Source organism: Varroa jacobsoni, unplaced genomic scaffold (genome assembly GCF_002532875.2).
Source record: "Varroa jacobsoni isolate VJ856 unplaced genomic scaffold, vjacob_1.0 scaffold_245, whole genome shotgun sequence".
Lineage (NCBI taxonomy): Eukaryota > Metazoa > Arthropoda > Arachnida > Mesostigmata > Varroidae > Varroa > Varroa jacobsoni.
This window is the reverse complement of record NW_019213147.1, coordinates 206,523-218,593: the sequence shown is the minus strand read 5'-3', so window position 1 is coordinate 218,593 and position 12,071 is coordinate 206,523. Positions and strand designations below refer to the sequence as shown.

Here is a 12,071-nt window from a genome sequence, read left to right as displayed (position 1 = left end):
ATATATGAAACCCAAAATGAGCAGTCGTTTACATTTTCGCGTAGTTGAATCATCACTTGTGATATAGGTTTTTTCCGGCAAAAAAAGCCGGGGCTGTTCTATACACAGGCGAAATTTCATAACTATCTGATACCGTCTCGAGTCTTCCGATAGTACTGAGTAAGTCTTGTATGTATTGAGCCTTTGCAATTTTTCCGAATAAGGAAACGAGCGTGCATCAGTCCTTGTGCAACAAATAAAGTCTAATGTCTACAGAACCAAACAGAATTCGGTAAAGCTCAAGTAAATAAGTAGTTTAATGGTTTCGAGGACCAACAGAAACCTATTATCTTATCCTGGAAGGCCTGTGACAGCGATCACGGACGAGAACGTGGGAAGAGTGGGATCACTCATGTCAACCGTAAAATTGTCATAAAAAAGGCCAGCAAAAAAGATAGAGATTTCAGATGGTTTGCGTCAGGCCACTTTGTCCGACCATTGAGGTGTCAGAAGGCTTACAGCAGGATTTGTGCCTAAACAGCTGAATATTTAGCAGATAAGCATCTGTTGAGAACTGCATGAGAAAAGACCTTTCGACACCACTAGAAGGGCCGACCCCACTTGAGCACGGATATTTTTTACAGTTACGGATAAACAGACGTGGATATGTGGCTACGATGAGGAGACCAAGATGCATTTTCCAAGTATCGGCTCCAAAAAAAACTTCCACCGAAGAAAGTTACACGATCTGGACGCGCTCCAGCCATTTCCTTCGGTAATTGTTTATCATAACTTCATACAGTAAAGCTTCGCGGTGACGAAAAGAAACTATCAAGAGCTTTAAAAAAATTACGCAGATCTGTTCAACGCAAAAAACCAGAACTGTGACACAACGGGTCCTGGCCTCCTTATCACAACAATGCCCCGACCAGTGCTTCCCCACTCGCATGGCAGTTTTTGCAAAAGCACTCGATGCGTATGCTCATCCGATACACGCCTCGACCCTATATGTGCCGGACCTAGTTTCCTGTAATTTCTCGCCATTTCCTAAATGATTCTAATGAGGAAGCGTTTCGATGTAGTAAAAAACATAAGAGAAAAGTCGCTTAGCAAGCTAAATGCGATGCCGACAATCGAATTTAAAAAGTTTTTGAGGACTGGAAAAAACAATGGCGTAGATGTATTGCATCCGGCAGGAATTACTTCAAGTGGTATATATATATGAACATTTCGAACTGACCGTTCCTAAACAATGCTGTGACCCATTAGTATATTGAAATCAGCTCATGCTAGCTCCTTGATCAAGAGCGGGTTTTTATAGGATCTGTTAGCCCACAAAAGGCCGTGTCCGGTCTTATGGGAAAATAGCTATTTTCATTTTTGTGACTAAATGGTTAAATAAATTAAATTATTTGGCCCGAATATATATATTTCTAGAAAGAACAAGATGAATTACATAGGGTAATTAGTAGTAGTTGATAGAGAAATTCTATGTCTTGTTGTATTGGATGATTTACGGTTGACGGCATGTTTTATCGTTGTCCTTATATATATATATATATAAAGATCCACATTGTATGTTAGATTTTAGTGAAGTACTTCTTCCTTAATGGCACCTCAACGTATATGATCCTTTCAAAAAAATTTCTTAAATGTATATGGCCATTAGACGGCTTTTGAATGCTTAGCTTCCATATCTTCTTTGATATAGTAGTTTTATACCTTGTCCGAATAGATTTGCTTTCAATGATATGACCTAAAGTTACCTAAGTATAGTTTAAGATACGTGATCCTTCCTCCTCTGGCCTAAAAGCTGAATTTTATTAGATTTTTGCCAGTGTGGTTATGTAGTATTGTTGACCTTAAGGATAACATTTATCTATCATATTCCGGAAAAATCGCCGAATATCGATTATTTCGATCATTTTGTACAGGGATTTAAAAAAAGGTGAAGAAAGTGACCCCGAAGGAGGAATGAGCCGTTCTGATGTACATCAGGTCCATATCAGGTTAAGGAAGGGCAGAAGATGGGTTCAATCCAATGATCGGTCTAACACGAAGGGGTGCCGCCTGTCGCATGGAAAAAAGCTGGGTTCAAATTGAGGTCATCGGGATTGTCTTCGGCGGAACTGTTTTTGAAAGCGAAAATGGTAGGGAACAATTTTATCTGGAGATACATAAACCTAAACGCTGACTTTTAACGAAAACTAAGAGCGAGCAATATTACTTTTGGACGTCTTCACTATTAAAACTATCTTACAGATATGATAGATTTAATACAGTGCTTTTAAAGCGCGAGATGTTTCGCGCCTGATAAACAAAATTAAGATGCTTTCCGTATTTAAATCACTTCATACATATACTATTCTCATTTGTAGTTTGAATTCGTTAATAAAGACCCTTTAGAATATAAATTAATATAGTAGTGTACGTGAAGGCTATTTAGTAATACCGAACGTGGGTGCAGTTTGTGTAACAGTATTTTCATCGACGTTTGATGAAGCCGATGTCTTCTGGTTTATTCCGGTAGCAGAAATGTAACATCATTATACCGTTGGATTAGACAGTCTATCCAACAGATAAGTTTTTCCAATAGGAAGCAGCTCAGAATTTTCTATGTGAATCTACCAAAGAAATCAAATATGAAGACCCAAAACCATATTTCAATCAAATTAGTTGGATTAATCCCATGTGATTCCGTTGAAATTTTTCGTATGTAAAAGCTTTTTTGGTAGTATTTTGTTTTGAAAGAATGTACAGATGGAGAACAATATAATGAATATTACAATGATCGAAATGGACCATCCTGTGAAGAAATTAAAGGTTCTAAATAGTCATTGGTTTTTTTTTTTTTTTTTTTTTTTTTTTTTTATATACCAATGTTACGTGGACACGTTATAAGTGTTTTAGATGGATCGATTTGAATAGCATAATCTATTAAACTAACTAGTCAGCAAAAGCCAGAACACTCTTCTCGCTTGGAATAGGACCTATATACGAACTGTATATTCTTGACTCAAGGTAAACTATATTGATATATATAACTGATACGTTGAATTGTTTAGGCTTAAGGCTCCTTGCTGAAGCTGAGGTTAACTCTACAATCGATTGCAAAGGGCAGATACCTGGTGGTTATTGCTTAGACCTACAATTCCGAACGAGTTTACTGCCTTACGGAAACTACCCTATCTATGAAACGTAGTCCATGTACTATGGCTTCATGAAGCAGGTCATTTCTCAAACTCGCTAGACGTGACAAATTATAAAGCTAGCAATCTTAAAAGCTCGTAAACACATATGGAAGGAAGCTACCCGAATGTATAAGGCGCGATGTCTGCTATTTTTAGACGCAGATTGTCAACACCATCCATCAGACTACATCATTCTAGACTATGTAGTTTGATTCATTCACCTTATACAACCAACACGTGCATTTGATTACGTGCGAATGTACATAAACGTGTGCATGTTTATAATACACAACGTCAATACGCGAAGAAAGTTTAAACTGAAATTACAAATATCGAAGTACTCAATAGGGGGACACTATTCCGTAATCTACAATTCGCCCGTAGCGAACCCGTTTTTATCGCAAAGGTAATTTCCCCTTAATAGAGAGAAATTAAGCTTATTCTCTATGCTGAATTTTTGATGCATCGGAGCGTATCGACCGGCGTGTCCTAAATGCAGTCCGCATTTAGGACACCGGTCCGTCTATATAACATGTGATCCGTTGAAGACCCATCTTAAATTACTGTTAAAAGCTAGAAAAGTTCAAAACAAGGGCTGTCATCTGACTTTTTGCTCTTAACAGACGTACACATCATTAGAATGCGTGCAACAAGTGTTAATATCATATCTTGCAGGCGAACAGCTCTTATTAGTATATAATGTGCTGTCTGATGCCGCATAAGTCCTAGGAAGTATGTTACAGTACATGTTCAGGCGTGAAAACAAGATAAGACTAATACACAGTAGTGTTCTACGTCTGTTGTGCATTGCGATAATGTGTCAACCTGCGGCTACTATGCGGCAGACGCATGGCCGCAGGCGACCGAGGCGCAGCTAAGGCATGTACTACGCTCAACGCCTTTGGCTCCCTTGTTTTTGGTACGAAGGCTTGCCAATCATAGAACCGGGACCTAGAAAGGCTCTATACGCTTTATCCAGCGTTCATTCCGAAAAACCTCTCCAGAAGATGGGCCTATATCTCAAGGGCCCGCTGAGAATCTCAAGCTTTCAGACCACCTATGCTTTGGCGACCCTAGACTACTGCACCAATACAGGTCCAGTGTGTATTGGGACGCTCGAAATTTTACAGCGCTCTCTCAAGATCTGCGACTCGATCGTGATCAGGGATGCAACAAGTCAGTTTTAGATCGCGGGAAATGGTATTATACGTTCGACGAAACCACATTCAAACAGGTGGTAGGCAGCCGCATGGCCCGATAGTCATGAATAAGGTAGACTTTCTCGTAGACAAAGGCTTCAATTTGTCCCAGCAGCTTTTGCTTAACGCGTCCACAAGCGAGAGTCTGTTTTTCAACTACCGGAACGTATTGCTCGAATACGCGAAGAACTAAAATGCCTTGTAGTCGCGGACAATGGGTCCATTATCGGCTTCAATATTAGCAACAAAGGATGAAATTACTTTTAATAATATTGCAGATAGCATGTAGCTAGCTCGGTTTTACGTACGATTCGGCTAGATTCACTTTAAAAATTGTGTAATTAAAAGAACAATTTCAAATAATGATTACACAATCCGATAGTATTGGTATACCATTACCCGTTGAAGCGTGAGGCCATACAAATTTTTTAAATGGTTTTCCGCCGCAACGAGACACTTCAAAAAGCGTGAACTGTTTTCGCGTTTTCTACCGTTTGAGCATCGTTTCGGGCGAGGCTTTTGCCAATGTGACGCAGAGGAGCGTCTGCATGACATGTAGCGGTGGAGGCAAAAGACGCAGCCGGGTGTTTTATTTGTCACAGTACTCTCGTAAAGGTTTGCCTACTCAATTTTTCACTATAACCCTACCCTGTATCTCCTTTCCTTTACAACCCTATTTTGAATTACTGGTACAATTTTTTAATACCAGAGTCTATGGCATGCGACAGTTTTTCCATAGCGATTGATGCGTATCGACAGCAACTATGACAGTGCCTCTTCAATATTTAGTATATCTAAACAATAGCCATCGTTAACCGCTTTGATATGCCGTAGCTTTTACATGTCGTTATAAAGAATTGTTGTTTGACAGATATAGGTACATTGAAAAAATCTGTGTACATTCACCGTCTCTATATATATCACGTGGTACGTGAATTGCTGTGCGGGCTACTGTGCAGGGTGATAGGTGCAGCCCAAGCTGAAAAAAACTATTTCGAGCTTGCAGTCCTGTTGTTCTGGCCATCTGGATCATTAGACAACAATCCCAGAACAACTAGCGGCTGATAAAAGACACGATTTTCTTGTTAGCTATACCATAACGAGCGCTTGTTTGCACATAGAAAAATCGCGGATTTTCAATAAGCCAATAATAACATTTCCATATAAGGATAGCTACTATACCTTATCAGCATTAAGACGGGCAGAATTCGTTGGGCAAAGTTATCGGCGTATAGACAATTTAGGAAAAGAGACTTATTCACGAGAGCTAGCAGATCGTCTTCACCTTAACGCATACAAAAAAGGTAATGGTTAGACAAAATCATTTGTAATGTCGCAAGTTTATATACTGAATCAGTGGACCATTTTCGGCATTGAATTTAAGTTCTGTATTAACCTTATTATATACTACCCCATGGATAGCCTAGAGATTCTCACAGTTGTGAAAAGTTATGGAGCTTCTTTATCAATATGTGCATGCTTTGATGCACAAAGCCACTCAGAGTTGGCGTGGAATCTGGAACTTCAAACGAGGTACGAGTATAGGCAGGATGGCGCGGTCAGGGGCATTATATGACATCATAATTCCCTGAAAAGCAGCATCGGGCTTTTGTTACGAAGCACTTGATTGCTTACACACGAAGCCCATACCAGTCAAATAGAAATGCTTGTGTAATCGAATCTCCTTTTTAGAGCGACTAGGTACTTTGGGAAAAAGCTCACGCTTGTGCTTACAAATGGAATCGAAAGAAAAAGGAAATGAAACTATCTCAAATAACATAATGCCATATGATCATGTGAAGCACGTCAACGTTTTTATGCGATATTGTGTTGAAATAAACAGCAGTCTCCTTCAAGATTGAAGTGGGGGAATACTCATGAATAGCACTTTTCACAGGAAGCTTGTAGGTCGTTAGATGGAAACAGCCTAGGCGGAGTTAAGCATTGTCCTTTCGTTCGAAATTAGGCGATCACTCTGCTGTACATAGGTTGGTGTTTATGGCAATAGTTTTTTTGATTAGCTTCGTTTCCGCATGTTCAAGTTTGCAGAAACTTAATAAAAATCTATTACTGGCTATTGTCCTTTATACTGTATGCCGAATAGCATACCAGTATCTTTTGAAAGTTTTGAAGTTGGAAAATATTGTACAGACTGCATGAAAGTTCGACTGCTGTAAGCTATGGTGACTAGTTCTTTACAACGTTGTCCTTAGGTATTCTAGAGTCTTATGGCAGATAACTTTCCGAAAGCTTTGCCATGTACAGTATATGTCCTATAGATTACTGCCCTGCCTTTGTGCTAATGACCGAGAGCTTTCGGCATTTGCGCTTACGGTATTTAGGCAGTATGTACCGTACGGTATTTAGCTTTGGTTCTCTACCCTTTTTGCATCTACCCTTTGATGTTCTCTTGTCGGCCAATACCACAAAGTTAGTGATTGTTGATCACAGCTGACAAACCTATTTTCGTATAAAGTTTTCTTCACGGCATATCTGGTTTTCTTTTAGTATAGGTTCAAACATCTAGGGATTTTGCTCTCTTTTCAGAAAGAAGGCCTTTTGGGTCTAACGCGGGACATTTCTTAAGAAGATCAAATTAAAATGTGTTCTGCCGTAATTCTGTCAGCTATGACGCTATTGTACTTTGTTCTCGGTTAATCCGATTAAATCTCTTTTTACTGAATCAGCCTTGACTGGCGTGAATGGACTGTGAGGATATACGTTTCTATTCTTCATTTATGAAAGGACTGGAAAGCGTTGGTATCATAACTTCACTGTTTTTGTCACCAAGTAAACGCATATATCTAAGCTACTGCTTTTTATTATAACAATGTAGTACTTCATGCCTTCCAATGAGTGTAGATTATCAACAAAATATATTATTTATTATTGTGACGACCTGCTTCGGTCAAGCTATTAGACATTTATATTTACAGATTATACTGTAAAATCTGTAAATATAAATGTATGATGTAAAAATGTATATATATATACATATATATATATACATTTTTTATACAACTTGCTAACAGGCATCATGTTCTCAATTAACCTAGCTGGCTTCCTGTTTTCTATTCAATCTAATATTTCTTTTGATAAATTACAAACTTCGCCTTTTTATCATTTGATAGCTTATTCTTGGCCTTGCACCTTCCTTCCACAGGAATGACCTTTGTAAGCCTTTTTGGTCTGCTTCTCAGATCGCCTCGTCAAGGAACTGAACAGACATTTAATTCGACCGTTTAGAAGTCGATGAATAAAATGAACGAGTGAGCATGCAAAGACAAAATCAGGTACTCAAAGCTGGTTATATTCTATATAGTCTTTTTGCTACTCACTCCTATAAGGATTCGTTTCTGTCAATGTTTCAAAAGTTTTGCCCCGCGTATTACTAACAGATGTAGGAAGCCTCAGGGGCAATCAGATCGCTTTAGTTTGTTCGATCTTAAAATAGGCTTAATTGCCACTCGTGATGGATGTTATTTGGGGAATTTCACAGATGAAAACTAAAAAAAATATATATATAGGACGAGGTACTTATTATTATTTCTATAACTGTGTTTAAAGGAAGATAGATATTTCAAGGACATTTTTTACCTATTCATTACGTTTCTAATTTCAAACAGTATATACAACAAAAACACAATAATCATCTACAAAGTATAACTTCTCTACTCGGCACTTCAACAGTGACCGTGCACCAAGCTATACTCGTAAATGTAAATTAATTCCTCTCCCTTAAGTATGCTACATACAAAATACATTGGCTTTAGCGTAGGTCAAATGTTCCAGAAATACGAGAATTTAGGACGATAAAAAAGTACAATAGCTGTGAAAAACGCAGAGAGTTTAAAAAAAAAAAACGCTTTTTTGGACAACGCTTCAAAACGACGTCTAGCTTTTATATTAAATATTTAGATGTATGACAATTGATTTTTTGGGCTATCTTGATTAATTTTTGAGCTTTTTAAATATAGAGTTTATTAACGACGATCCGGCTTGCCTCCTGGATATCTCTCGAGAATTTTCCAGAAATCACGTGAAAACTGGCAACAACGTGGACTATTAATTCCGGGCAAAAAAAATGTATGATTTTGGTATGGATTCGTCCCCTCGAGAGTATATCCAATAAGAGCTGAGCTTCGCTCAAACTTCAAGGTAGCTGTTTTCACTGTTTTTCGCCCCACTAAATCAGTGTACGGTGAATAGCCCGCGAAAATTTTTCCGAATCATAATAGGCCCCACCCTATATACATACATACATATATCGTAGGTAGAAAGTACCTAGAAAATGGCACACAATTCGAATTTTTATAATTTTCGGTTATTAATTGATATATAGATAGATTAGACTGAAAATATATAATTTTTTTACTGCAAATGTTCAAAATGGTTATCCTTCTTACTGCTGATAACGGCTTAGCTGTACAGTTTGCTGACTTCTTCAAATGCTTAGTTTTATGTTATAACGCATTTTTATTGAACTGCAGGTTTTCCTTTTTTTTTTGCCATATATGCTACATTCAAGATGTCTCTGGAAAACATGTATTCTGGGTCTGCGGAATGAACATTCTATGCGACCTCTTCGTCTAACTGATCTGTTTCAAGAAGACATATATCTTACATAGGCGACAATAATGTGCTGCTGATAATAAGATCTTCCATCTTCACTAAAGTCCCGCCGAATGCATGGTAAAATAGACGTCTTCAGTGAATTCAATTAGTTGTAACAACCAATGTACCATTAAAAACGGATGGTTCAATCAGTCGTTTGTTTGAAATGGTGCACCGTAGTTAACTCTTGATAAACTTATATGATTTTTCGGTGTAGCAGGTAGATATACTGTAGTTATCGATATAGTAGATCGATTGATTGGTCATGCCATTCAATTTAAATAAGGTCTTAAACAATCTTCCGCTGTATTGTGATCGTGCAATACTTTGGCTTTAGTTTAAGGTATTATTCGAAAAATTATTTTGTACTGTCTAGAGCATCCCCATTGATAGCAAGTCGGAATGTTTACAACATTTTTAGATGCAAGGAACGTCTGATTTGTTGATGCCAAGGTGATTTTTCGTTACTTCTTTCCCGTGCCTTTTTTTGGGTAATCCAGCTCGTTGATGTTTTCGATCTTTCACAATCTTGCCCATAGTTTTATCACTCATCTTCAAATTAATACATTGCATCATCGTCATTGATATCGTATGTGCAATTACCGATGCTTAGTTTGTTCTGTTTTACAGGACTACGATGCAGAACTGTATCTTCGTCAAAGCTGGGACGATTTTCGGTTCCACAGAGGACAACTACCGCACGTAAGACGGTGGGGAGAAGGGAAGGGGGGAGAATACTCTTAGACGTGCTCACAGACACCGCATACGTTTTTCGGAACTGTCGGGTACAACAAGCGAACAATTGATCGTTGTTTTAATGGTATTATCTATATTACGGAACAGAGTAAGTCGGATGTAAGTAAAGCTTAGCATGGACATAATTTCTTTCATAATATATTAGCACGTACGGCCAGTAAGAACGACTGCTTTGTGGTCGTCGTCAATTTAAATCCTTCATTTCCAATCGGCGTATGATACCTAGTAAATTTGTTCGTGCAGCTAACGCGTGTACTCTCGACAGGGTAGCAATGACAAATTTACCTCGATATCGCTTTGTTTAATATATAATTGTTGTCAATTAGTAGCGCTTACGGCCGTTTTATATGTATCTGTGTCACGGATGAGTTGAATTCTACTAGAAGTACGATTATAATCTAGAATATGGAATTGGCCATCTTAGCTCGATTATGGTGTGCAGAGAATTTAATTTTGAATCACTGCTGGAACAGATAATTCATACAGAAAATCATCTGTATTAGTTCATTCATCAGCTAGATCACTCTGATTCCACATGGATCATTTTGATTTCTAGATAAAATAGCACACTTACGTTAACATTGTCGGCCACTTTTTCTGATTTACGTTAGAACTGAATAGATCTGTCGAGTAAATAAATTACAACTTCACAATGTACTGTTTCGTATCGTAACGGACAGCCTGATAAAACGGAGCTGAGTGATAGGAAATATATCGGACAGGCGATGGACTTTTGTGCGAGATGTACATTCATACGAGTAAACGAACTAATCCAGCTTCACGTATGTCCATTGAAGATATTCAGTTCATGAATTCCTTAGGTCTAACGACTTCAGTTTGTAAGCTTTATATTACTTTAACTATAGATGGAATATTGAATTGCAAATACGCACGCTCGAATTAGAAGAACTTAGGCCTTAGTATGTTGTCGAACTTCAGTTTCGTATGTAGCAATGTTTCAATTTTATTTACCAGGCATCGACTTCAAAACGATCGTTAAGCCCATTAAATGAGCTGATCGAGTCAATAACTCACTAAACATGTCTCCCACTCAGTTGGTTCCATCACGAAGTACAATTTCACGTTACCTATGATAACTACCTATCTAGCTAAATGTGTGTGTACTTTATGTTTTGTTGCCGATCCAGGACCACAACAACTTCCATCTTGACCTCAACGACGCCGACATTATTAAAGCGGTTTGGAAACCAGACACTTACTTCCCGAACGCTAAACAAGGTAGGTGACTCTATATCTACACGTACGCAGACAGACCCGTATGCATAGATAAGCGTAGTACTAATGATATAATGTTCGCATTGTCTGGAAGCAGTGAGCATTGCACAAAGGGATGATTTGTCTATGGTTAGCGTCTCAAGTTCATAAAAAAAAATAACATTTAATTACATACAATTGCATACAATTACAATCGGATCTAAGTGCTAAAAGACGACGTGGCAAGAAAGTTCTTTTTTTGTCGACCGTCGTCATAGACTGGTCCGATTACGTAGCCGGGTTTACAATTCGACGATGTATCAGTGACGAGCGTAATCGAATAAAATACGGCACAAAAATTCACTTGCAACAATGCTGTCATAATATATATATATAGATATACGCTTCTAGATGTACGTTAGGAAGACACCAGAGTTGTCAACACATAAGAGCTATGTCGTTGCGAAGGGAGGAAGAGATCAGCCAAAAAGTATGAGATCTCAGTGTAGCTCTGTTTGATCCTGCAAAGACATTAAACCTGCATTTATAAGAACACTTGGTTATCGTTTAGGACAGCCTGCACGGCGTTCTAAGTAATTAGCTGCTATCGAAATACAGTGTGACTTTTTAACCTCATATGTGTACATAGCTATAACCGATATACACTATGAAGCCTTGCCGAAGTTATCTGCGCTCATAGCGAATGTTGTAACCGTAACTCAAACATGTCTCTGTTGACGCACTGAAGGTCTTAATGATATGTCAAAACCACTTATTTCTCTGGTATTTTTCAAATTGTCTCAACATTATTAGTGACAATTATTATAAATCTAAAATAATTAGTATTTATTGTTCGTTACGTGTTTGCCGCCTAAACAGAAAAATATCTGCTCCCTACAACCATTCCTGACTTAAACCGATATACGTACGATGTAACCAGTGTTCCATCTTGCTGAAGAACAAATAATATACAGCTCCGGTTTAGGTCCGCGGCGCCCTCGCCGCTACCGCCTTCAGCTGTAGAGCCAACCTTAAAATTTACGAAGTTTGTTTTATTCTCCAGACCAAGCATAGTCGGCAGGTCATGACCTTCCGATCGGAAAAGCTCTCAAAAAAA

General features: G+C 38.2%; 1 protein-coding gene and 1 long non-coding RNA gene across 7 annotated transcripts in view; one reads left to right on the top strand and one right to left on the bottom strand.

Annotated features, from left to right (window-relative positions):
• The window catches only part of LOC111258556 (glycine receptor subunit alpha-2), a 60,306-nt gene that overhangs the window by 24,486 nt on the left and 23,749 nt on the right, over nucleotides 1-12,071 (top strand). For all 6 annotated transcript variants that reach the window (XM_022829925.2, XM_022829930.2, XM_022829926.2 and 3 more), the window contains 2 exons: nucleotides 9,614-9,685; nucleotides 10,888-10,978. In XM_022829925.2, the coding sequence (XP_022685660.1) occupies nucleotides 9,614-9,685; nucleotides 10,888-10,978 (163 nt within the window). The remainder of the gene's footprint in view (nucleotides 1-9,613; nucleotides 9,686-10,887; nucleotides 10,979-12,071) is intronic.
• The window catches only part of LOC111258557 (uncharacterized), a 54,597-nt gene that overhangs the window by 29,011 nt on the left and 13,515 nt on the right, over nucleotides 1-12,071 (bottom strand). The gene's annotated exons all lie outside the window — the stretch shown is intronic.